The sequence below is a fragment of the Crocuta crocuta genome, unplaced genomic scaffold, assembly GCF_008692635.1.
Source record: "Crocuta crocuta isolate KB4526 unplaced genomic scaffold, BGI_CrCroc_1.0 scaffold854, whole genome shotgun sequence".
NCBI lineage: Eukaryota > Metazoa > Chordata > Mammalia > Carnivora > Hyaenidae > Crocuta > Crocuta crocuta.
The window spans coordinates 1,131,414-1,158,508 of record NW_027531536.1 but is presented as its reverse complement, the minus strand read 5'-3'; the positions used below and the strand labels follow the sequence as shown (position 1 = coordinate 1,158,508).

The following is a 27,095-nucleotide window of genomic DNA, read 5'->3' as shown; positions in this document are numbered from 1 at the left end:
TACTCCCCCCCCCCCCCCCGGAGCCAGGCACTGGAATTCAGATGGATATGCTGCGCTGTCTAGCGGCCCTCCTTCCCCGACTCCTGACTGCTTAGCAGCCCCACTGTGGGCCCGTGCCTGTGCTGGGCTGGGAAGGACACAGCCCTGTATAGCCTTACTCTCTGTAGAAAGCCCCTCCCCCCATCCTCCTAATTGGACGTTCCCAGGCACCCCCTCATTACTGTCCTGGCTTGCTCTGCCCACCTTCCCTGTTCGGCCATCACTCGGGTCGGTCAACTGAGCAGTGGCCTTACAGGAAGGAAGACATGCTCTCTTTCAGTCCTTCTATTTGCCCCTTTCTATTTCCAAACGCCTTCTTCTAGAGATCTGATCTCCCTGCGGGTGAACTCCTGCCCTCCGAGCTAAGGGGCTCAGCCGTGCTGGGGAAAGGGCATCAGATGAGTCCCGGGCCTCGAGGCTTCCATAAGCATCCTCTGCTCTCAGCAGAAAAGCGGTCACGGCCGTTCTCCATCCAGCTCCCGTGCGGCCATCACTTGGCCTGCCATTTCTTCTCCCCTGGTGCGTGTGTGTGCCGGGGCCGCGGCATGAGCTCTGGATATTTCCCTGGTGGAGATCCTGTAGCTGTGATGAGACATGTAGTAATCCCCAGCACACCTCTGCCAGCCACAGGGCAGCAGTCACAATCCCGCACAGGCCTTCGGGACCCATACGAGCTGCCAATATTACTGATCACTGATGCTTCAGGCATGGAGTCGAGCGCTTTATCCATGACCTCACTTCATCCCTCCCTACACCTTCCGAGCTAAGTGCTAGCATCAACTTCATTTTACAGAAAATGCTAAAGAGACACAGAGAGATTAGTTAAGTAAACGTATTTCAGGTCACACAGCTATTTGCTGTAATCGCACAAGCAGCCACACGAATACAATTGTCTTGTGAAAAAATTGAAATGGCTCAGAATAGGCTGCCATCCCGTTCAATCGACATCTCCTATTTTTGTGTCACTTTCCTCCACTCCGGTGGTAATTATTCTCAGTTTGGCTAATTCAGAGCTTTTCCTATCTCACACTCATGTAAGTATGAGCATAGAAAGCACCAGCATCACTTGTTATCCGGTAGGACACGGAATGGCGCTTACAAGCATCGTTTTTGAGATTCTTTCACTTTACAGTATGTCTTGATGCTCTTTCCACGCACATAGAGCAGATCCGTTCATTCCTGTGTGCCGCTGCCTGGAGTTCCCTCTGTGGGCATATAAACTGTAGTTGTCTGGCTTCTGTGTTGTTTGTTGTTCCTGAATTGGTGAATGTTTAGGTTATCAAATATCCATCATCATGATGTTTTAACCAAAATCCTTGAACATGGCTCCTCGTATGCTCTTGTGAGCACTTTTCTTTCTTTTTTTTTTTTAATTTTTTAAATGTTTTAATTATTTCTGAGAGAGAGAGAGAGAGCATGAGCAGGGGAGGGTCAGAGAGAGAGGGAGACACAGAATCCGAAGCAGGCTCCAGGCCCTGAGCTGGCTGTCAGCACAGAGCCCCACGCGGAGCTCGAACCCACGAACTGTGAGATCATGACCTGAGCCGAAGTTGGATGCTTAATTGACTGAGCCACCCAGGTGCCCCGTGAGCACTTTTCAAGAGCAGAGGAAGTGGAACTTCAGTGTGACGGAGGATGCAAATGACAAATTTTAGTAGAATCTGACAAATGATTCTCCAGAGTGGTTGCACTGATAAGTAGCTTTTAAACGATTGTTATGTGTGTGTTGGGATAAAGTACTATCTCTCCAGGGAGGACAGTGCAAGAGAAAAAGGGGTTAAGTGGCAATAGGGCACCCACACAGGCAGTAGGCAGTGAGCGATGTGAGCCGTGGCTTTGTAGCATGATAGCTGGGTAGGTGACAACCAGTCTGAGCCTCAGTGTTCACATCTGCAAAATGGAGCCAACAATCTCACTAACTCAAGAGGGCTGTTGTGAGGACAAAGTGAGATGATATGTGAGAAGCTCACAGCATATGGATATATAAAGCATGGACGCCAATGATCATTAGCCACGCAGGAAGGAAATGAGGACAGGGGAGGCTCAGAGCTGTCTTTCCTGGGAAATCTTTAAGGACAGCAAGCTCACACCTGGCCTGGACCCAGGAGCCATGCCCCGGAGGTAGAAGACTGGATGACAGGGTACTAATGACCAGCCAAGTTCAGAGCAGGGCTGTCAGCCACAAGCCATGACCTTGACTTTGACCAGCCAGCCTAGGAGAGGCAGAAGACCATATAGCATGGACATTCATCACTTCTTATGAAAACTACAAATTCACAAGAAATGCTCTTGTGCTTTTGAAATGTCAACGCTTGGCTTTTGAAATACCTTAACTGTTTAACTTCTCTCGCCTTTTGTAGGGCAATGTGCAGAAGTCTGGACCACCAAGGCAATGCCAATCAAGTAGCAATGCTTTCATTCGGTGGGTTTTATTTTCCTATCAGCATGGCACAGTCACCTTGGCTCTGACCTTCATTCGGTCTGAGTAACTTTGAGAAAATCGCGGAACTGCTCTATGTCTCAATTCTTTGTAAAAACTGGATGACAATCATGTCTATAAAAACAGGCTAATGACTATGGAACACCTAAAATGTACCAGACATTGTGGTTATTTTTTAAAGTGTTTGTTTGTTTGTGTATTGAGAGAGACAGACAGATAAAGAGACAGAGAGGAAGGGAGGGGGAGGGAGAGAGGGAGAGTGAGAATCCCAAGCAGGCTCCCCGCTGTCAGCATGAGCTCGCACTCACAAACTCTGAGGTCACGACCTGAGCAGAAATCAAGAGTCCGCCTCTGAACTGTGTGAGCCACCCAGGCGCCCCCAGATACTGTGCTTATCACTCACTTTACAGGTGTCCTTGGGTAATTACCTAATTTAATGCCACAATAAGTAGAAGTAGGTGGTGGTCCCTGGAGGCAATTCCGGGTTGAAATCCACTAGCAGTGTAGCCTTGGGAAAGTGAACTAGGCTCAGGAAGTTTTGTTTGGAAGGGTAAGGGACTGATAAACCAGACTCCAGAAACAGCCCACGGGCTTGCAGGGTGGGAGGTCCCTCCGCCTGCAGCTGATTCCCCCACCAGGTACCACCCTGGTGTTGGGCTGGCAGCCGGGGAGGTAAAGGCCTTCGTGACAACCAAGGTAAATACAACAGCAATAACTGACCCCACGTGCCAGGGCTGGGCCCACTCTGAGGAGTGGCCTTTTCTCGGGCCTGGCAGATGGCACCTGTGGGGGGAATCCTTGGCTTGAGAATAAGCAAAGGGAGTCATACATTCCAGAGGGAGTGGGGCTGGGGGTTATTTTTAGGAATTGGCTCATCCGATTAAGGAGGCTTCCAAATCTAACACCTGCAGAGTGGGCCAGCAGGCTGGAGGCCAGGGAAGAACTGATGAGACACTGAGGCACAGAGAGGTAAAGGAACTTGGCCAAAGGCAAACAGCAGTGAGAACAGGAGCCAAAATTTGGGCCCCGGCAGCCCTTTCTTCAGGGCCTATGCCCCTAGCTGCTATATAGTCTGTGGCCTTTGTGCAATGAGGCTATTACCGTATCCGTTCCCTTGTCGAATTCCTGCGAGGTTAAAAGAAGGCATGAAATGTGCACAGTGGCTGGCAAAGAGGAGACAGCGCTTGCTAACTCTGTTCTCTTTGCTCTCTTCTGCTGTTAAAACCAAGGCCCGTGCCCCCAGGCAGTGTGGTTCTGTCACTGTTTGACTCAGATCCCTCTGCAGCCGGGAATGGACTTTGGGCCAGCGGAGCACGCCGTATGTGCGCGTGTGAGGCTGGGCGGCCGGCGGCTGCGGGGGTGCTGGGCTGGCCACCTGCGCTCCTCTGTGTGTCTCTAAGCCAGACGGGGGCCAGGCCCTCAACAGGGCGGGAGCCTGGAGAGACATAACAGGGCTTGGGGCTGACCTGTAAAGCCCAGGGCCCTGCAGGCAGCAGGGAGATAGGGGCCAGGTGGCTTCAGGGGCCTTGATGAGGCTGCCCTTTGTCCTGGACTGTGGCCTTGGCATGCACCCAGCCCGTCTCTGCTGCCAGACGCCAGGCACCATCGGGAGGACACGGAGCCAGCCAGACGATCCCCGAGGCCACCACACCTGACCTTCTGGCCCTGTTATCGGTCCATCTGAGTTGAGACCCAGCACGAAGCAGCTGAGCTGTCTGGCTGTGGTATGTGCCAATGACGCCCGCGCCTGTGTCTGCAGGCTGTTCACGCTGGCCCCTGTGGGGTAAGTGACCAAGTACAGTGAGGCGAGTTGTGGGGCCAGTAGGCCTGGCTTCAAATCCTGACTCCATTTACTAACCTTGTGACACTGGCCAAGTCACCTTCCCTCTCCAAGCCTCAGTTTCTTCATCTGTAAAATGGCGGTAATACTACAGATCTCTGAGCTGCTGGTTGGTTCAGTTAAAGGCGCTCACATATGTCAAAGGTCTTAGCCTGGAACAGAAGCTCCTTTCTTTTTGACTGTCCTTGGAATCGCTCCTTGTCTGATAAAGACACTGGTCCTGAGGCTACCTTCTCTGACAATCTGCCATCTTTCTTGAGACTATAAGCATGGAGGGGGGTCCAAATTACCCTGGGCTGGCACCATACATGCAGTCTGGGCATAGAGTAACTGACGAAATCAGGCCAGGGTCCCCGCCCAACAGTCTTGAGAAGGGAGGCCAGTCTTGGCTGAGACCCAGCCGGCGGTCACAGTCCCCCTACAAGGAAAACACCCCAAACTGCTGGTGTTGATGAATTCTTGTACATTTCAGTTATATCTCCTGGGAACATGTCCCAGCTGGCTCTGATTGATTTATTTTGGCTTTCAAGTTATAGCATACGAATTTCTGAATTTTAAAGCCCTCTAGCCAATATGCAAATGGTTTTAATTTGAGGTGTAACAGACAGGTGGAATTAACACTCAAAAGCCAGCACTTTCTTGGTAGTTCCTGCCATAAAGCTGATCACTAAAAAGCAAGATTATTTTTTTCCTGCAGAAATCGTTGGGGTCTCTTCCATCCTGTGGTTCTTTTAGGCTATGGTGTTAGAGAGAAAAAACATCTAAGGAGAAAATTCTAAGAAAAAAATTTTCCCTGTTTTTGCATACGACACATTTCTTCTGTGTGTGGGTCTAGCACGAGTGGGTTGGGGGCTGTCGTTCAAGTGACAGTTGGGTCAATCTTCGATCAGAGAGGAAGATGCCAGCCAACTCTGGGGCTTCCCCCAGAATTTATTTTGGTCCTTCCTTGTCTATTTTTCCTTTCTGTTCCCTTTAATTCCTTGTGGGCTTTTTTTGTGGGATACTCTGGTCCAACAGAATAGACCGTGACTAAGCAATGGGAATTAAGATAACGGTTAAAAGCATGGGCTTTAGAGTTGAACAGATGTGGATTCCCATCCTGACTTTTCCCACTTCCTGTCCTGTGACCATGGGCACCTCCATTTGAGCACCTGAACCCACAGGTTCCTCGATTACCTACAGGATGGAGATGAGAACAGCACCTGCTTCATGTTGCCAGGATGAAATACAGAATTATGTACATCGTCAGCACACGATCCTTAAAAACTCTCACAGAACGCTGAATTCTTTGTGGAATGTGTTACTAACACACGTAGGAGCCCCGACGCACCAGCGCCTGGTGGGCCCTGGTGTGGCCCAGACTGTGCTAAGTGTGTGTGGGGAGGGAAGAGAAAGGCTGGCCTTGCGCTTTGGCTCTAAGATCTGGGAGAGAGAGGACTCACCCATGACTAGAATGGATGACAGGTCCAAGCCCATGCGCGACGAGATGGTAAGTTGAATGAGGCAGGTGGTGATGGGAACCAAAATTCAGGAAAGGAAGCCCCTAGAAGTGAGGAGGTGCCTGGCGTTTCTGGAGCACTTACAATGTGCTTCAGCATCCAGCCTTCACAGCACTGGATGGACCCCTTCATTCTTTCCAGAGCCCTGGGAGGTGGGCTCTTTTAACTCTCATTTTATTCGCAAAAGGGCAATGAGACTCAGAGGCATAGAGCGGCCTGTCCAAGGCCACACGGCCCAAAGTGGCTGGTTGGCAATGGCGTCTGTAGCTGACCTTGGAGGAGGGGTAGGGTTCAGAGAGGCGGAGCCGTGAAACCATGCCTCACTGGGAAGCCCTGGGGTGCGCAGAGGCCCCCTGGGGACACACCGCTGGGCCTGTCGTGGCTGGCAGGCTGCAGACGTCTGTGCCAACCAGTCCTGGCAGGTGGAGACCACATATGGCGTTTGCCCCACCGCAGCCCAGCAGTGAAACCTGACACGCATTTTGGACACACAAGGTGCCTGGCATTTGCCTCCTTATCGGGCTGGACACCTTCCACGGCCAAGTGGCCGCCTGGGCCGCCTCTGTCGGGGTAGGTCCGCTTCGAGCTGTGTGGGCATTTGTCTTGCTGCCCATCCTTCTGGTTGGCAGTTTTGAGAGTTTGGCCCGGCTGCAGGGGTGGGGGCTGGGCAGGAGGGCCTGGCACTCACTCGTTAGCGCCAACCGGGCTTAGGGCACCCAGGGATGAGCCTGGCCGCGGCGTAAGAAGGGCGGGATTTGAATCCTGCCCGTCTTTCTTGGTTGTAAGCCTTTGGGGAGGCCACCTCAACTCGCCAGGCCTTCTCTCCCTGCCCATAAAATGGGAATGGCAAACGATATTAACCTGCAGTTTCATTTTGAATATCAGATATTATAAAGAGCCTGCCCTCCCTTGCCAGGTGCCCTGTAAAATTAATAATCATTCTTTTCAGTGGTATTAGCTGCTTCCGGAACAGTGAGGCTCTGAACTCTAGAAGAGTGCTCCGAGAGGAGTGTGCAGGGGAGAGTGTGCGTGAGTATGTTGGGGGGGGGAGGTGCCTGTTCACACTCGGGGGACCCCAGCTTCAGATCTTAAGCTGCCAGAAGGAATTTGTGCTCAGTGTGAACAGGGGAAAACCCCGTGTCTCACCAGATTGCTCAGAAAGGCTGCATGGTTGTGACACAGCTCTGCCCCTAAAAGGTCACAGGTGGGCTCAGACAGGGCTCGAGGAGGGTGTAGTTCAAACGGCACCGCCCGTCAGGACCTGTAGCAACTGTGATGTGCAGATGCAGGCATGTGCTCCTTGCCCGTCAGGCTCAGGGCTTCGTGCGGAGAGAACACGGTGTGTGTCTGACACCCTGGATTTAACTGCCACTTGCCACCATGTGACAAATTCCCTGGGCAACTTCCTTCCCCCCTCTCTGACCCTCTCTGTGTCCTTTACCCCTCCCTGCCCCTTGGCATTTACAAGAGTGCTGTCAGGTTGGCATTGGTACAGTTATGATGATGATGAACAAACAAGAGTAGACTGCTTAAGGGAGGCGCCCAAGGTCACTTCTAAGAAAGCCAGAGTGAGAATGAAGTATCAACCGAGACTCAGCCTCCTGTGTTGAAAACCTCTTAGCCAGGACCCTCTCGAAGAAGGCCTGGGCCTGTGGAGACCCTGAGCCCATGCTTTGGCGTCCTAATCACTGTGTTTTTCCAAACTAAATTCCTGTTCTCTGGTGATACCAGCTGGGTATTTGCATAGTGTATCTCTGAGAACAATCTCGGGCCAAAACTCTGACATTTTATGAGACGTTGGCTAATTATATGAGGCACCATTGGTTTGCTGCCACGGAGCAGATCGGGTAGAGTGACTATTTCAGAGGGTTGTAAAAATTCCCTGGACAGTTATTGCCAAAAAAGCTCTCAATGGACTGCACGGTGCTTTTATGGAGACATTTTTTGGGAGGGTGGGTCTGGCTTCAGGGAGAGCCTCTAAAGAATACTCTTCCTTGGCCTGGGGTTTTGATTTTGATCAGTTCAGCCTGAAATCAACTTCATTCTCAAATACTTGGCTGACCAGCCTGTAGCTCCGAAGCCCCAGCAGGGTGAATGCAACACAGGGGCGAGTCAGTGACTGCAGGGCAGTTCCGGCCCATTTGGGGCTCTTCTCTGAGTTGCAGAAAGTGGACTGACCCCTTAAACATGGTGGTCCAGTGGATGGAACACGAATTTTATTTCTTTCTCCAGCAAGTGCAGAACAAGTCAGTGTGGTGGGAGGAGGAGCCGTGGCTTCATAGATGCAACCTTAGCAAGGTTTTCCTCCCTTGGCCTTGCACTTGGTAGCAGCTGTGCCTGGAGGCTTATTGCTATGAGAGGCCAGGGAGCAAGAAGTCGGCCCTTCTTGGCCCTCTGCACTGGGCCGGAGGAACAGATCTCCGCAAATCAGGCCTCACAGAGGTCCGAGACCTCAGCTTAGTCTTTTTTTTTTTCTTAATGTTTTTTATTTATTTCTAAGAGAGAGAGAGAGACAGTGCGAGCAGGGGAGGGTCAGAGAGAGGGAGACCCAGAATCTGAAGCAGGCTCCAGGCTCCAAGCTGTCAGCACAGAGCCCGATGCGGGGCTCGAACCCATGGACCGTGAGATCATGACCTGAGCCGAAGTCAGATGCTTACCCGACTGAGCCACCCAGGTGCTCTGACCTTAGCTTAGTCTTACCTTGCTCAGCGGCCAGACTTTGGGAAAAAAAAGGGGCAGTCATGGGGACAGGAGTCAGGCCTGGAGCTGGAGACACAGTGGAGAGTTTGGGGGACATCTGACTGGGGCTGGGGAGCTGGCTGACCCTTAGTTCCATTCCTTCACCCCCAAGGGGAATGCTATCCCGCCCCTCCTCCCCCAGCCCCCCAGCTTCACACTGAAGTAGAAGAAATAATGAGCAAAGAATTTCTCAAAGTTTTCCGTAAAGAAAAGACAGCCCATCAAAAGGTACCAACTTTGAGCTATAAAATAAGTAAGTCCTGGGGACACAGTATACAATGTTCTGACTGCAGTTAATGATAATGCAGATGTGTTGCAGATTTGCAGTTGCTCAGAGAGCAGTGTTTACAAGTTCTCACGCCAGAAGAACACATTTTTTTTTTTTTGCTGTGTGCTGTGAATGTTAACTACTCACCTGCCATGATCATTTTGCGAGGTGAACACATATCGAACCACCAATCACTGTGTTGTATACCTGCAATCAATATTATACATCAATTATAAATCAGTTAAAAAATAAACAAATGCAGGGGCTCAGTCCCCCCCCAAACTTATTTAATCAATAATCATTTTAACGCGATTTCCCCTCAGGTGATTCGCATGCTCATTAAAATTTAAGAAAAAAGGGAGGAAAGAAAAGAAAAAAAGTAAAGGTACCCAATAAGCTCTTCGCAGTGCTGGGGCACCTGGGTGGCTCAGCTGGTTGAGTGTCCGACTTTGGCTCAGGTCATGATCTCACGGTCCGTGGGTTCGAGCCCCGTGTCGGGCTCTGTGCTGACAGCTCAGAGCCTGGAGCCTGCTTCAGACTGTGTCTCCCTCTCTCTCTGACCCTCCCCTGCTCACGCTGTCTGTCTGTCTGTCTCTCTCTCAGAAATAAATAAAAACATTAAAAAAAATTAAAAGCTCTTTGCAGTGCAAGCTGCCAAAACCCTTCAATTGAGTGTGAGTGTTTCCCCTCCCCCACCATGGGTTCAGGGGTCCCTGTGGAGGAGGGGGTGCTGCTGCGGCTCCTGGAAGAGTCGGTGCATCCCACGGTGGGTGCCTTGGCAGCCTCGCATTCGTTTCTTCTGTTTAATCAGCATCTGTGACACATTCTTGGAAGAGTCCTTACTTTTTATGTTCTTTCCTCCCCTTCTTCCCTCATCTTCTTTCCCTTTCTCTCTCCCCCTTCCTTCCTTCAACTTCCTCTGCCTCCTTGATTTCCCTTTTTCCTATCTGCCTGTCCCCAACTTTCCCCCTTCCTTTCTTCCTAGACATTGATTCTGGTCTCTACTCCTTAACCAAATCTTGGGCTCCGGCAGCTGGGACCATGTCCTGAACTTATACCCTACCTGGCACATACATAGACTTTCCAGAAGTATTTGTCAGCCTGGTTCCCTATGTCCGCCCTGGCCAGTGCCTGTGCTGCAGAGACCAAGATGGAGGCACTGCTCTCCCGCCAAGCCTTCCCCGGCCTCCTCCTTTGGCTGTGGCTCTATCTGCCACTCAGGTGGCTTCAGTACCTGATGGCTGCCTGTCCCTGCCCTGGACGGCTCGTCCTGTCTTCTACAGCCCCGTGTCCCATCCACAGACCCTTGTTTCCACTGCATAGACCCTTTTCCGGAAGCAAGCCAGCAAGCCTAGAGCGCCCCTTTTCTGCATTTCTTTATTCCCCTGATGGAAGCAAGAATTCTTAGTGGCTGGTGGAAAAACTAAAAAAGTCCAAGCCTCAAGTTTCTGACTCAGCCTGTCTGAAAAAATAACACAAAGTAAAAATGAATTTGCAGAGCTCTATCCATAGGACATGATCCACACAAACATATATCGTTATCCACACTTGAAGGGTGAAATCTTGGCTTTAGTTAGTTAATAAGGACTGTGCCACAAGGCAGAGATGCATGGGGCGGGGTGGAGGAAGCTCAGGAAGCTTCCTCAAAAGAGTTTCAGTGAGGTCTTATGGTTAAACACCGAATGCCAATGGCACCCTTGCTGTGAGCCAGGCACCGAGCTAGCTGTTTCACGTACATGGAGTCCTCAAACTGTGGGAGGCAAGCAAGTATTATTTATATGCCCATTTTACAAAGGAGAAAACTGAGGCTTTGGAAAGATTAAGTCGTTTAGTGAAGTCTCCGTGACTCGGATTCAGGTCAGAGATGAAGCCGGTTGGTGCCCGTGATCTACGACCTCTGAAAGGAAAACAAGTGTTGACGTTCAGAGAGGCTGTAGGATTAGACAGCATATGTTTGAATTGTCATCTTCTAGCTAGCTGGCTTGGGCGTTTGACTCCAACTCCGGATTTCAATGCTCTCATCTGTAAAATGGGACGACACGTAGCCCACTGGGTGGTCGTGGGGGCCAGATGAGACAGCGGCCGGTAGGTGGTCTTGCAGACATGCAGCAACAGGGAACTCCGTCTAGCTGATGTCAGCAGAAACACGATTTTCTCCGGAAGTGCAGAGAAAACATAAAACCCAGGTGGCACGGAAGTCTTTCTCGAAGGACTCAGGTATGACCCTTCCCAGATACCTGTGCCCTTGATGGTGCTCTCAGAATCCCCATTCCCTCCCAGACAGGATGGCCCTTGTCTCAGCGTCTTGGAGGATTTGGAAAGGTCCTGGAGGCTCTGGCCATGCCATGTGACCTGATTTCCCGAGGTGACCTCCTCGGATCCAGAAAAATAGCATCCCACAAGTCGTGCCCAGGACTAAAGCCAATTTTGAAGAGGTTTTCTGAATGAGTAGGTTTTACCCCCATGGTTGCTCTGCTTTGGTCATTTGGCAGCCTGGAGACGTTAGAGTCCTTGCCCAACATTTCAGAGCAAACAAGGAAGTGCGGAACCCAGGAATCAAACCCAGGTCCGCCTGGCCCCAGGGCTCTAAGGTCTGGGCTGTCCGGCTCTGTGTGGACACCATGAGGTCAATGTCTGGGAAGCTGGACTCCTACACCCCGCCTGTGGGCAGCGGGAAGGGACCTGCAGAAATGCACACACCTGTCCCTGCCGTGCGGGGGAGGGAACACCAAGGCCCAGGCCCCGCGTGGCTGACCGGATCCTAAATGTGCCCTCACGTCCTCCGCGGGAGAGAACACGAGCCTCGGAGACGGGCGGCCCTGCCCAGAGTGGCTTTGCTCCTTCCTTGGGCCGCTGCAGAGCGCTGGGTGCAGGGAGGAAAGCTCGGCTCCTAATCCACAGAGCCTGGCTGTGGGGGGGCGGGGGGGGGTGGTGCTGGGGACCCTGGGAAGGGAGCCTGGCCAAGGCCGCGGGGAGAGCCTCGGTGGCCCAGGTGCCCCTGTGCTGGCCGAGACCGCGGCCCAGCTGCTCCTGAACAGCCTGGCTCCTCACACCGAGCTCGAAGGGGCTGCTGTTGGGACAGAGAAGTGGTCCTGGGAGTGCTTGGAGCAGGAGAGCCGGGCTCAGGAGGTCCAGGGGTCACATCTGCCACTCTGGTGTCTGGAGACAACCCCCCCCCCCGGCCTGGCTGCCCTGGGCCCAGACTCCGATGAAAGTGTAGCTGGGGTCCTGGCTGTGGTTGCCTGTTTCAGGTAGAGGGTGGTGTGCAGAAAGACTTACTGAGACAGGGCCGTCTTCCATGTCCCCCCACTGCGTGTGCTGTGCTTGTCCCAGGAGCAGTCCGAGGCCCCCCGTGGAGGAGCAGCCTGCTGGAGAAGGAAGAAACCCTTCCGCGGCTTTACTCAAGGCCAAAGAGCACGCAAAATAAAGACACCTGAAAGTGAGCTCTCCCACCTGCCTGGCTCAATGCCTCAGGTGGAGTAAGAAGAATGCCTCCCAGGGAGAGCGTGGCAGGAGGTCATTTGAAGTCCGACAGTGTGTTCCCAACCACTGTCTGTTCCTTTGCAGCAAGAGGAAAGCAGAAGGAGCCACACACAGAGAAAGTCAAAGAATATGAGAATCTCTGTGTGATGCCAGACCTGTGATCCCTCCAGTTCAGAATTTGCTGATAATAATGATGAACTCGGGGTGGAGGGTGGGGAGGAATGTTCACTATTGGCCAAGACGCACGCTTTTAGTGAATTTTATTTTATTTTATTTTATTTATTTATTTATTTATTTTTTTAAAATTTTTTAAATGTTTTATTTATTTCTAGGAGAGAGAGAGAGAGACAGCGTGAGCAGGGGAGGGTCAGAGAGAGAGGGAGTCACAGACTGAAATAGGCTCCAGGCTCTGAGCTGGTAGTCAGCACAGAGCCCGACGCGGGGCTCGAACCCACGAACTGCGAGATCATGACCTAAGCGAAAGTCGGACGCTTAACCGACTAAGCCACCCAGGCGCCCCCGCTTTTAGTGAATTTTAAAACAATGACTGTCAATAACCCCATGAGGTTGGAAGAGCTACCAAAAATGGTACTTTGTGTTTGTCCCGCAAAGTGATCTCAAAAATTCGGCGCATCCCTTTACCTCTTGCTTCAACTCTCAGTCAGCTCTTTTTCACAATGTTGGCTCTTAACAAGCATATAAAGGTCATTGGACTAAGAAATTCCACTGCCTTCCCTACTGAAAGATGGCTGTGTCCTCGGGCAGGGCACTTTTCTACTCTGGACTCAATTTCCTCACCTGTGGCAGGCGGATCGATTCGACAAAACCACTCTTCAGCCCTGGCTTTGTATTAGGATCTTCTGAGGGAGTTTAAAAAATACTCAGGCTTATTCATAGAAACCACACACCCACAATACATAAACACATGTCTGTAGAAAAATAGTAAGGATTGAGTAAAATCCATAGTCTAGTTAGCTCCGGATAGAGGGTCTGCATTATTTTGTAACTATAATTTCAAATTAAGGAGTTAAAACAATCCTAACGCCCAAGGAGATTGTGACTCACTGGTGTGGGGTTTGGACATCAACGTTTTTTACAACCCCGTCAGGTGACGGTGACTGCAGCCAGGATTGAGTACTACTGAGCTAGGTGATCTCCGCGTCCCTTTCCAGCCTTAAAATATTATCAGCCAAATTAATCTCAACTCCTCTCGAAACTATTTAAATGTTCAACTTGTAGGGGTAATTTTTGAAAAATGTACCAACGGCTACGTAAACACATTTTTTAAAAAATTTGTCCTAAAGTTACCCCTTACTTGACGGACTGAGCTCTTGCCTGCTTCACTTTTGAGCATTGCTATCCCCTGGCCGTATCTTGAGTGGCTGTTTCTCAACGGATCCCTTCTCCGGAATCCTGCTGCTGGCAGGGCCACTGCTCCCGGGCTGTAGACCACTTCTAGTTTGCCCTTGACCACAAATTCCTGCAATAGGTTCCACCAGCGCTGCTCAGGTCTGGCAGAGAGCGGCGAACACTTCCCTTTAAAGTGCCTTCACTTTGTACTTCTACCCAAGGCTCTGTGGGTAACCAGACGTCCTGAACAGCTGGGGTTACCAATAGGAATTACAAAGTGGCAGAGGCATATTTAAACAATGCTGAATGCGACTGTGCATCCACAGTCTGGAAGAAAAGCTCCCCCAAACTGGACCTCTCACAGGAAGCCCTCCCCAATAATAATAATTCTTCTCTTCTTCTTCTTCTTCTTCTTCTTCTTCTTCTTCTTCTTCTTCTTCTTCTTCACATTTATTTAGTTTTGAGAGAGAGAGAGCGAGGGTGAGCAGGAGAGTCAGAGAGAGAGGGAGATACAGAATCTGAAGCAGGGTCAGGTTCCCAGCTGTCAGCACAGAGTCTGATGTGGGTCTTGAATTCACAAACTATGAGATCATGACCTGAGCCGAAGTCAGACACTTGACTGACTGAGCCACCCAGGTGCTCCAGATGCTCCCCGATTTTCAATGTCGATCCTCTGCCCTCTGATGGGTCCTCTTCTCAGAGAATGCCTTCTTTGCACAACCACAATAAAATTCTTGCCTTAGTCCCCCTTAGGGTGACTGTCATCTACCCACAAATTGGTCTCTCCCTAGGATTTACCACTTCCCCTCATCAGGGCAATCCTAGGACTTGAGTGACCATAACAGTGCTCTTGAAATCTAGCTTGTCCAACCAGGAAATGCACAGTAGGGGAGGGAAGTGGTGGCTTCAGAGCTGGGAGGGAGCTGGGATGCCCCAGATTCAGCCACAGCAGGTTAAGGGTAGATGTCTCCTCTTTCCTCCTGATTATCCAGATGGCAACGAATGGTGCTTTCTCTCTCTCTCTCTCTCTCTCTCTCTCTCGCTCTCGCTCTCCCTCTCCCTCTCTCTCTCTCACACACACACCCATACACACACCCTTTTTCGCATTTCCCAAAGACCAACAGCATGTTCTCTATCCATTTAATTTAAGCAAGAAAAACTATTTTCTAAGTGGATGCCAATTTCTGCCCTCAATGCATTTGATGCTTTATTATAACTCCGAGCTGTGTCTTTTCATATTTTTTCATCCTTCCAGCTCCTACATCTTGCCCAGAGGCCTACTGGAACCTAAGAAATGGGGTCACTTAGGCTACCTTTTAAGGCACAGATCTACGTGGCTCTGAAGACCAGAGCTACAGTCCAGCTCCAGGACCCAGAGATCCCCCACAGACCAAATTTCCCTTAGGCAGGTTGTCTCTGTATGGGGTGGGGGAGGCAGTATAAGAGTGAATTACAGCTAGGCGTTGTGCTGGGGTTACTTAGGGTTTGAGGATTTGGAAATAATGGTAAGTCGAGAATTATTTTAACCCATATCGTTCACTACTTTCATTGGCTTTGATTCTGGACTGAATAATGATTTTTAAAACCATTTTCCATCAAAAGGCAGCGCCCCCTTCACTCCCTTCTCCCCATCCTCCCTTGTCTATACATTGCCCCCCGACATCCACGTGTAGCTCAGGACAGCTGCCCGGGTGTCACCGCGCTGGGCCATCGCCCGAGGTAATCATTTCCAAACGGTTACCACCTTCAACTTCGTCTCAGGCTCCGAGGGTTGACCCAGATTTAAATTTCCCAAGAACTTGAAAATTGGCCCCTGCCTACCCTCACTGACCTTCTCCCAGTGTTAAGTTTTTGAAATCACATAGCCTCTTACCCGTCAACTGCATTTTGAAGGCACACAATCAGCCGTGCACACAGCAAGTGCTTAATTTTTTGTTTGATTAATTGAATGGCTCTGAATAACAACATTATTCATTCAGCTCCCCTCCCATTGATGATCTTGTTAAATGCCCCTGTGGCGCGAGGAGAGGGTGCGGCTGTGCATACAGGGGACCCAGGTCCAGATAGATGTTTCCTCCAGGTAGAATGCGTGGAAAGTATGCGCAGGGCGTTGGACATTCAGAGCCCCTGGGTTGGAGAACTCATCCTGACGACGGCTTGAGTGACCTCGGACAGGTTACCCCACCTCTCCCAGCGGCACGTCCATTGCTGACAAAAACCGAAGACAATGATAAGATCTGTCTTGTGTTGTTGTCTGAGGGCTAAATGAGATGAATGCCCACAGCCCTGGGTCAGAGGAAGGGCTTAGTCCGTATAAACTATTATTAGGCCACTAGGTCCTGGAAGGGGACGATTTGAACATCGACTATGTGAGTGTTTTCAAGTGTAGACAGAGAACTGTCTATATCAGAATCCACTTGAGTCCATTAAAACATGCAGATGCCCGGGTCCTACCCCAGATGGACTGACTCGTGCTCACACTGCGACACAGGCTTCTGGACTTTATGCGGCTTCCCAGGCACCTGCAGAGGAGGGGCATTCCGGGTCTCCCCGTGCTGCGGGCAGGTGTTTCACCCACCACTGCAGGGCTCCCCAGCTGTTCTCTGTGTAGCTGTCCTGCTTAAGAGACCGGCTGGGCAGTGTTCAGCCACTTCCTCGTGTGCCAGGTGGCCTGTTGGCCCAAACTTCTGGAAAGATCTTCAAGGCCACTTTACGGGGGGGTGTTATTCATTGTGATGCATAGCAGCTCTGTTAGCCCATGTTTCACATTCTTTATGTGTAATCTTTTTCTAGACTAGATTTCGGCAAGCACGAAGGGACGTATGAAGAAAGAGTAAGAAGCGGAGAGCAGGCAAACCTCTGTCAGCGAGGCCACTGACTCAGAAGGCAGAGGGTAGAGTCAGAGAATGGAAAAAAAAAAAAAGAGAGAGAGAGAATGGCATCAGGAAGAGGATATTTTGGTGTCCACCACGGGCCATCTTTGGGTTCTCTGCTCTCTGTCCCTTGGGGACAGCAGGGGTGGATTGGGGTGGGTCATACGCAGAGGATGACCTGTCGGAGAAGATGCTTGTTGACAGTAGGCCAGTGTCAAGTCAATTTGAAACGATTAAAAATTTAGTTTTATTGGCATCTCAGAAAGGCAGCAATGGGGGCGCCTGGGTGGCTTAGCCGGTTAAGCGTCCGACTTTCGCTTAGGTGATGATCTCGTGGTTCGTGGGTTCGAGCCCCGCGTCGAGCTCTGTGCTGACTGTCAGCTCAGAGCCTGGAGCCTATTTCAGAGTCTGTGTCTCCCTCTCTCTCTGACCCTCCCCTGCTCACACTGTCTCTCTCTCTCTCCTAGAAATAAATAAAAATATTAAAAAAAAAAAGGCAGCGATGGTTCTATTTCCCTGGCACAACGCTCCCACGGGGCAGGTTTCCACTTGCCATGTTTGCCCAAGCCTTAGCGGAGTGCCCAGGGAGGTGACAATTAGACACGTCATTTTGAAAGCCTATCTGCCTCCTGATAGAAAAAGGCCCACTGAGGTGGGGGTTTGTCAGCTTCGTCCCCTCCGTCCCCAGAGGGAGGCCTCTGGCAGCTCTTGTGCTTGGCACCTTCCTGTCTGGGGACAGTGAGCCCTTCTGGAGAGCTCTGACTAGCTGTGTGGGGACACACCTGTGTTTGTATGAGGAAGTCGAGTTTAACTGGGGATGATTTCACAGCAGTCTTTCACAAATGACAGCTGAAACTCTTCACCACCAGAGGGTGCGTAAAAATCACAGCTTTGCTGTTCTTCAGACCCACGCCCGGTACTTACTGGCTGGGTGAGATTGGGTAGGTGCTTGACTTCCCTGAATCTCAGACTGCTCATTCCGCTGCTATCAGTATTGTTGTGAAGATTAAGTGAGATGATGTGTGAGAAAACCCTTGGGCAATTCTGGCTCACAGGAAGGGCTTGCAAAATTGGTAGCTGTGGCCAGGGCCGATGCTACCAATATTGGTGCCGTTGTGCAGAAACTTGGGACATGGAAAACACCCCTCCAGGCTTCATTGCAGGGGTTAAGTCCTGTGATTTAATGCCCTCGGCGAACACGAATGAACAGTATAGTCTAGCATAGGTAGCTTAAGTAACTTGTCTTCACCTTGAAGGCTGATTGGGCTTGTTCAGGTAGATTAACCAGAGGAAGTCAACTCTGAAATTCAGTTGAAAACAACACGGACAATCCTACCAACCAATCTGTAGAAACAAATGGCATAATGCATATTTAAGGACTTAATGCAGAAATTTGGAAATAGAGGATAACAACAAACTCCAAGCTCTGTGATACATCAACAGCATGGTGGCCCTCAGGCACAAAAAGATCAAGTATTTGCCCAGAACGTTTACAAAACAGCACCTTGGGGATGAAGAATTATCTACAGGTTGTTAATATTGCTGTAGGTCAGATGTGTCTTTTGGCCATATTAACATTTCAATGACTAATGTTAGATGGGCAAAGCTAATGATTCATCAATGTCTTTCTCTGATATTGCTCCAAGACACAAAACCTCATTTAGAGGTGAGGCTGCCTCTCCTTTTCAACCATCACATCTGTGTCTACCCTCCAACCTTATGGGAGCCAAGGCATCTAGCCACATTAAAATAATTTTAGGGGCACCCAGGTGGCTCAGTTGGTTAGGCATCTGACTCTTGGTTTTGGCTCAGATCATACATAATCCTGTGGCTTGATAAGTTTGAGCCCTGTGAGGGGCTCTGCGCTGGCAGCACGGAGCCTGCTTGGGATTCTCTCTCTGTCTCCCTCTCTCTCTGCCTCTCCCCTGCTCACACTGTCTCTCTCTCAAAATAAATAAATGAACTTTAAAATAAAATAAAATGAAATAATAATTTTAAATTCATGAATAAGTGAGATCAAGCTATTTTTTTAATTTTTTAAAAATGTTTTATTTATTTCTGAGAGAGAGAGAGAGAGAGAGAGAGACAGAGTGAGCAGGGGAGGGTCAGAGAGAGAGGGAGACACAGAATCTGAACCAGGCTTCAGGCTCTGAGCTGGCTGTCAGCACAGAGCCTGACGCAGGGCTCGGGCCCATGAACCGTGAGATAATGACCTGAGCCCAAGTCGACGCTTAACTGACTGAGCCACCCAGGCATTCCAAGATCAAGCTATTGAAGACTAATTGGTGATCTACCAGAATTGTTAGTATTCAAACCAACTGGAAACTACTATTGGAAAATTAAAAAATATATAAGCCAATGTTTAATAATACAAAATTTATTAGTAAAAAAATGTAGAATTTGTTCGTTACATAGAAAAGTAACACCCTTGAACATTCCCTACAAAAATGTTAACTGTACGCATACAGAGTAGGAGTGCCACAGTGACCAGGTCTGAGGACTTCGTATTAATTAATGCCTCAGTGAGCATCAGAAAATTGAAAATGGTGACATACAAACTGGACTTGTGACATTTTGTCAACAGGTTGTATATTTTGAGTCGTCATCTGGGGCGGCCGAAAAACAGGGATAGGCATGCCATGTTCCGAATTACTGTAACTGCCATTAACTGTAGCAGATGTCACAGTTTGTCCCTCTCTTATATAAATCACTGGCGGCCGCTGCGGAGGGGGCAAAGTTCACATAGTCTGAGCTGGGATAGGAAAAGCACTCCGACGCCCTGATGGTATCCAAGTGTTCCATCTCACACGACGCACAGTAGCAGACGGAGGTGCCGGCCGAGGAGAAGCAGTCGTAGGGGGCGTACGAGGGCACGTGGGTGTAGGAGGAGTCCTCTGAGGGGTAGCCACAGTTCCTGGTGTCCAGAGAGGGGGGAGAACTGTAATTCTCCGGAGCATATGACGGTAGCTGAGCCGGCGAGTAACTGTAGTCAAAGGAACCGGAGACAGTGGAGGAATCGGAAGGCGATCCTGGGGTCTAGACAAAACCAAGGAACAAAGAGCTTGATAGTTTAGACGGGATTAAAAGAGCTGAATGGAGTGGATTTATTAACTCAGGGTAAGAACATTAGGGGAAAAAAAATACAACACAACAAAACACCCAACCCAACCCAAGTCTGCAGAAGTAATTTAATTTGCAGACTGTGTGAGTTCACGACAACTTATTCTGTGTTTGCCTATTTCTTCCCCAACAATAAATTGCCTTGCTCCACTGGTCTCTTTTGTTATTAACCATACTTTAGAGGATGCTTTGTTCTTAAACCACAAAATCCCATTGTGCGTCAAGTCACCTGCACGTCAAATCCTGCTGCAGGTGGCACCTGGGATGTTCCTCCACACCCTTGACTGTGGACAGCCAAGTGAGCATGCACAGGTAGAAGTGAGATCTTCGACGAGCCAGTGTCTGGGAGACTCTAAGACATGACTCATAGTCACTAAGGTCTTGTCCCCAGAGGAGAAAGATACCTTCTGCTTTCTCGTAAGCAGGTCTACAGTAATTACAGAGAAAGCCTTCTTTGAAAGGGGAAGGGAACTGAATGACTTGGGTCCTGAGTGCATATTCCATGGAGTTAATGTCCTAGACCCTGAAAATTTAGTCTGCTACTTACACAGACTTTTGACAAACCAAAAGAAAAAAAAAGTATTTGCATTAAAAAAACCCCTTACTTTTTGTGGTTTAAAAAAATTATATGTGTATCTAAAAGACGTCTCAGACAATTGATATTTACTAATGGAAACCATTATAAATGGTACCATATTTTCCAACATTTGAGGTTCACAAAGAATAGACTAATCCAAATTCTTTGAAGTTATTAGGGCTTCTTTTTCACTAGCCATCTTAGACCCAAATAAGTTCTTATACATTTACCAGACCAAAACTGGCACTTAGGAGAGCCGATTCAGTGTCGAAAATGAAATAAAAACCCATTATCAGAATGAATGCCAGTTTTGTACTGTGTAGATGGAGCCTTAATTCCATTTTCAAGAGCTCTAAATAAAAAATCCAACAACCGCTGCTTAAATCAATGATTTCCAATGAACAGATGTCTTAATTACAGTTTTAAAACATTAAATGCACATTGTCAGGATACCTCTTTTTATTGCCACTCACCCTTACTTGGGTAGAGCCGACTTGGGAACTCATGATTCCATGTGTATCCGAAGGTTTGCCCCCTGCAATGTGTGGCTGTTTTGACCCCCACTGAGTTTTAACTGGTTCTCGGCTTGTTTCCTGGATGATTTCCTTGTTGACAGTGTTTGTGTGATTTCTCACGAGGTGATGCAAACTCTCTTACAAAGCATTCCCACCCCAGAGTAAGCAACCGTCAGGTTTTGTAAAGAACGGAGATAAATTACCAGGCTCTGGCTCATGCAGAAAGGGGCGGCTTGGAAGCTGTCAGGGAAATAGTGTGGAGTACTTTGCGTGGAATTGAGCGAAGGGTCCAGGTGTGTCTCTGTCTGAAGGTAGGAATCAAAGATCTGGTCAAGGCAGCTTGTGTTTTCTTCACAAGAAACGCAGCTGGAAAATTCTTGGGGTTGAAAATAACTGGGCATGGAAGAAACTGGTTCAGGCTCAAAATACAGCCCTAGAAGAGAAAGGAAAAAGACAGATTTTTGTTGTGGTGGTTTAAAAACTGCCCTTATAACTTTGAATGGAATTCTCTCCTATATTCTGAATATTTATCATGTCTGGTCGGGCAGGGGGAGCCAGGGGGCTTAAGAAGTTCTAGAAAAGTAAACAGGCAGGCAGTTTGGATTTTTTAAATTGCCTTAGTGAATTCAAGTCCCAGTGGAATAAATCTGGTTAATTATGTGGAAAGAGGCTGTAAATGTGGTCAGGACACAAAATAAAAGAAGGACAACCCAATCCGTGTCCAACTGTCACAGGCAAATAATGGCTCAAGGCTCTACTTTCTTGGACTATAAGGCATCAACATCCCATTTGCAGTTCAAGTAAACCTCACCTGTCAGAAGTAACGTACTGAATTGTGGGAGGCTTTAAGGAAACTTCTGATGCCATGGGAAACAATTCTCTTGATTTAGGATTGCTGCGTTCCCAAACTTTCACACTTACTCAGTAACTTAAATTTTGAGGAGTGATACAAATAGCCGTGCAAATAATACAAACGGATACCAAGAATGTAAAGTGAATTCATAGTACTTGTTATGAATTATAAAAGGCAAAAATGTTTTCTTGGTAAACATGTTAACAGGATAACAGAATTAAAATAAGTTGTCAGCTACCAAGCAAGAATAATTCTGAGAACGGGGTTCCTCTTCCGTTTTATTATTAATTGGCTTGACTTCTGATTGCTATCTGTCAATGCTCTACGAAGATAGGTTTAGAGTGTGTTCATCAGGGGACAACAGAGCATTGGAGTTTTTGAAGACTCAGGTTCCTTCGGTTAAGCTAAAGCGGCACCTTCAGCCGTGAGCTAGCTGTTGGATGGCATAGGTAATGCAGTTATTCGAACTGGGCTGAGAAAACTTGCAAGTGTCTGAACTGCTCTCTAGAAGAGAGAAAACAAGGGAAGAGAAGCCCCTATTGGCTAGAAACTAAATGAGCAACAGCAAAGGCATTATTCTGGAACCTGAGGGGGTCCTGCATTCCATTTAACAGTACAGTGAAAAGGATACGTTTCTGAAAACAATTCTGATCTACTAGTCAAGTTTGGTTACTTGGGGATTGAAGGAACCGGAATAAAGGTGGAGGAGGCACTCTTGGGTTAGAGCAGCAAGCAGAGAACAGACGTTTCAGAAATGAGGACAAAACCGTGCTCTTGTTTCCTTGCTGGGCTTGCATCTGGAGACACGGTGCCTTTTTCACCTTCTGATTGGTTGGATTCCAATGAAATGGTGGTGCCTCTCTTAACCCCCGAATCCCGCACTGGAAAGACTTTCGAGATGGACGTTGGTAAGGGGTTTTGAGGGAACGGTAATCCTGGCTATACTGACCTGCAGAAGGTGGTGGGACCTGGTCTGGAAGGCGGACGCTGCTGCCTCCGGACACCTGCCAAAGCAAGAATGCGACCACAGAGCAGGGTGAAATCCCAGTGCTGAGAGGGGAGACCTAAGACACTGTCACATGAACTGTGTTGCCTTCTCCTCCAAGGTAAGCCAGATATTTTCTTCTAAAAGACATGGTTGTCGTTACATATGACCAATGTTATATTTTATTTAGACTCAGTTTTTATGTTTGCTTGTTTTCTTTTAAACTATCAGATCCTCCCACTTAAATTTTAAAGGTTATTAATTTCAGTAAAAATGATGGAAATGATTCTTCTATTACAGAGAAATGGAATAGTTTGAGAATACTCAGCAAAGAGCCTTTCTATTAAACTATTTAATTTAAAATGAATAAGAGCTAAATTTATTTAGTCCCAACTACGACTTCATTAATCAGTTTCTTCAAAATTCTCATATACTCTCTGGCTGCATAGCCTTAGGAGTTTGTTTTCACAAAAGGACACAATTCCTAACTTTGCTCATCCTGGGTTAGCTAAAAATATTCCCATGTGCTCACTAGCTATGAAATAGTAAAATAGAAAAAATTTTCTTAAATCTGTAGTCAGTGAGCTGAAGCCTATCTACCCTCTAGGTCATGGTCACTAAGTATTTTTAAACTCTGTATGTTTTGTACTATTTTCTATAAGGACTGCTTTTTTCACGACTATATCTAAATACTTGAAGGGATCATTGTATTGAGTAATTTAGGATTTTCTTTTCCTTTTTTTTTTTTTTTTTTTTTAAGGCTTCGGATGGTGGCTTTAAAGTTTAAAGGGACCAGCACTGCTCTGTGATTCTGCGTTGGGAAGGCGAGCTCACCACACCTCTCTCTCAGATTACAGGGTATACGTACTCCCATGCACCACGCCACCCAGAGAACGCACACTCGGCCACTGCTTAAACAGGAGGTGGTGTTAATTTTGAAAACGATCCATGCAGTAATGTCATGAACCAGGAAGCTGGACTCCTTCACCAGCTCTTTATGCAAATATCTGACTGCAGCTTGGGCTGAAGGACTTGGAAGGAGTGGGTTTTAAAAAATCTGCTTCATTGTAGAGCTCTCCTTAACCCCTTTCCTCCCCGGGAATGGGAACGTTCTGTTTGTCCGCCTGCCCACAATATCTCCCTCAGGTATGTTTACAATCTCCTACTCGATGTTATCTTTCTAGTCATGGGTTCCCTTTCTACTTTGCTCCAGGAATACAAAGACAGGCACCGTTCTCTTCGATTTCAAACGGCACAAAAAACCACAATCTACAATTTATGAAAACACATCAAGGCTGTTTAAAAAAAAGTCAATGGTTGTGAAAGGGTAAATTATATCTTTGATAAATACAAACTCAAGTTTCCCTTTCTCCTAAAGGTAAAAGATGTGTGTGTGTGTGTGTGTGTGTGTGTGTGTGTGTGTGTGTGTGTTTAGGGTTGTTGGTAAACTGATCTGGCTGAAAGAAGTTTTTTTTTAATCCAGCTTAGAAATCTGGCATGCACACATTTCTCCTAGCTCCCTGTTTGTGACCTGACATTTGCCTCAATCTGTAACTTCCAGCCACGATTGCTTGTTTAAATGTCAGATTGTGGATACTACTCTGACTTCATAACAAATTAAGATAAATTTCTTCCTGCTTTGTGTGTTTGATAAAATTAACTTTGTCCTTGGCTCAAAGCTTCTCAGAGGCTTCCTCTGACCATTGAACAAACTGGAGATCGTCTCTGCTAAACTAAAGGGTCTACACCCAGAAGCAGGCATACACTGTCCCCCCTTCCTGCTGAGTACACCCTCACAGCTTTCCGAGAATCCCAGATCCTTCTGCCGGTCCCCAGCGAGGGCTCTCACATCCAGCTCTCATAATTAAATCACTGCTGTGCTGCTTCTCTGTGCCTTTGAGGGCCTAGGTGCGTGTAATCTTCCAGGAAGCAAAGGAGAGCAGGCTTTGCTATGCATGTACCTGCAAGGCAGTGCCTCAGAAGTACTGCTTTATTATGTCTCGGGGGTGGTGGTGGTGATTCAGAAAAGCTTAGACAAATCAAACAGCTCCAGGAAACTGATACTGGTCAGGTACACAAGTGAAATGTTTTACCTTTGCTTTCATTCCCGCGATCAGCGAACGGCAGCCAAACCCGCCTGTAAAAGGCCGGCGGCGTTAAAAGCACCATGCGAGGCGGGGTTTCTCCAAGGGCATCGAAGCAGAATTCTACCATGTCCCAAACTCCTCAATGAAAGATTACATTTTGTTGTGAACATCCTGATGATTTTCTTTCTCTTTTGCACCAGAAGCATTCCTCAGTTCCCTTGTTCCTGCTTTTATTAATTTTATAACCATCTCTGAACTGAAGGAATCGAGAGGTGAGGCTACCAGACCGTGCTCAGCACAGCTGGACGTGCAGAAGGATGAAGTTAGGGAGTCAATCTGTGGGAAGGTTTTTTTTGTTTTCTATACGAAGAGTAAGAAGACATTGATCGTGTTTTTAGCTCTGCCCGTACGTAGTAACTGTAAGACTTGGATGTTAGCTGTAACAGAGGCATGTAGATCCTGATGACTTACCCTGCCTGGTTGTTAAAAGAACTAAATGAAATAATAAGTGTGCAAAAGTGCTTTTTTTTCTAAGCCTCTGTAAAAGCCCTCCGCGAATGGAAAGAAGCTTTGCTGCGTTAGCTAAAATCCCATACATGGTGGTACTAACTTCTCCAGTAAATGTAAATTTTGGTAGGCAGGCTGTATCACAGCAAGCCCACACTTGAACTCTAAACTCTGAGCAAAGGGAGTGAATGGACATTACTGGATAGCTGGCTTTCAATCCTTGGTTGTAATTTTATTGTAGCTGCTTTTTGCAAATAATAATAATAACAGTTAACATTTATCAAGCACTTGCTAAATGAAAAGTACTCTTGTAAGTGCTTTATTATATGCTATATAACTCATTTAGCCCTCATAAAATCCTATTATCTCCAGCTTAGAGATATGCTCAAGGATACACTCACACCATGGAGGAGCTGAGACCTGAACCCAGCCCGCCGTACCTCTTCCCACAAAGGGCCATTTCAGGANGGAGGATGTCGAAAAGCTGGAGACAGGACCAATCCTAACACTGGCAGTATGGGCCCATCTGTCATATCCCGCATCCACACCCAAAGCAACGCACAAGCGTTGACCAAGGGCTTTCAGCAATGAATGGAAGCTACCCCACGCAGTTTGTCTGGTTCTGCTGATGCCCTGAGCACTCTTAGCAATACTATCTGCTTTGGAGAGTATATGAAGTGACTGGGTACCCTTATACCTGCCTCATATCACCCCATGCTAGCCTGGGACTGCATCCGGCTTTACTGCATATTGAGGAGGTGCTTCTATATCCCAAGCTGTCTCTTCTGTAGATACATGGCCCCGTTTGTGCTGGGAGCTTTCTGTGCCTGGTGGTTTGCAGATAAATGACCTCAGAAGCTCGGTTTCATATGAATGAGAAGCAGGGGGCATGTCCACAGAGATTCTCTCCTTGAAGGGCTCTCTGCTCCTGTCCCTACACCAGGTCAACAAGCCCTTTATATTCAACTATGATCAGTGAGGGATGGGCTCCCCCAAATCCCGAGCCCCCCCGGCACGCCCCAGCTCTATGTTGTGGCTTCCTGGGCTGAGCTGAGAAGGAGCTGGGCACAGAAGTTATAAAGGCAGCTTTGGAAGGCCAGCTCTGGGGATGGTGGCTGAGCTTAGCGTGGTCTCCCACATCTTTCCAGACACAGGGTTATGTGAGGTGGAACACAGGCGGGGTGTAAGTGAGGGGGTGATGCTTACGGTTCCCCCGGAGGCTGCCTGGTGCGCCCTTCTCTGCTGCAGCAACTCCTTCACCGTTATCTTCACCCGGACACCTTGATACACCTTCGGTTTTTCTGGGTAAAGGCGACAGAGTCAGTGGTCAAATGTGAGGCTTGGGTGTCAGACGGGGGTGTGGAGGGTCTCTTATAGACTATGACACCGGAGACCGGGTTTCTAGGTTCCAAGAAGGCAAAAAGAATGCTGCAAGACAGGGGGGAAGGGGCCCCAAAAGTGTCCGACCTGAGAGATGAGGAGGAGCTGCGCAGGTTTCGGCCGAGTGGGAACGGAGCCCGTGGGAAGCTGCGCGGCCACCCAGCCAGGCTGGGCCCCATCCCTAGGCCAGTGGCACACAGGTGCTTCTGCTCAGGAATGCGGACAGCAGTCTAGGGAAGCGCATCACCTTGGCTAAAATAGGGGAACCTTGGGCTCTGGGCCCAGCCTGCCGCCGGGGAGAGGGTGCTGGGGGCCTTGGGGAGGGGCTGGGGGGGGGGGCGCAGAGCAGTGGACCGAGCCCCCTCCGCAGGGAGGCTGTGCGTAAACCCTGAGTCCCTGACTTATGCATCAGGCCAAGCGCGGCTTCTGGGGAGGCCCCGACCCCTGCGTGCCCTTGGTCTGGAAGCCAGCCCGGGAGAGGCGGCGGGCAGGTGAGGGTGGAGAGCGAGGTCCTCCGGCTGCTCCCCGAAGCACTACCCC

At 48.7% G+C, this 27,095-nt stretch overlaps 1 protein-coding gene across 2 annotated transcripts; it reads right to left on the bottom strand.

Annotated features, from left to right (window-relative positions):
- Nucleotides 1–18,964: 18,964 nt before the first annotated feature.
- On the bottom strand, nucleotides 18,965–26,546 carry POU2AF3 (POU class 2 homeobox associating factor 3). 2 transcript variants are annotated; one of them, XM_077772678.1, is made up of 4 exons: nucleotides 24,675–25,086; nucleotides 22,546–22,600; nucleotides 20,947–21,176; nucleotides 18,965–19,567 (listed from the first exon to the last, which is right to left on the bottom strand). In XM_077772678.1, exons 1-4 carry the CDS (start codon nucleotides 24,684–24,686, stop codon nucleotides 19,196–19,198), a joined length of 669 nt encoding a protein of 222 aa, XP_077628804.1. In that variant the 5' UTR covers nucleotides 24,687–25,086; the 3' UTR covers nucleotides 18,965–19,195. The 2 variants fall into 2 exon arrangements, with proteins under 2 accessions (XP_077628804.1, XP_077628805.1); XM_077772679.1 differs by lacking the exons at nucleotides 22,546–22,600; nucleotides 24,675–25,086 and adding an exon at nucleotides 26,382–26,546.
- Between the last annotated feature and the right edge of the window lie 549 nt (nucleotides 26,547–27,095).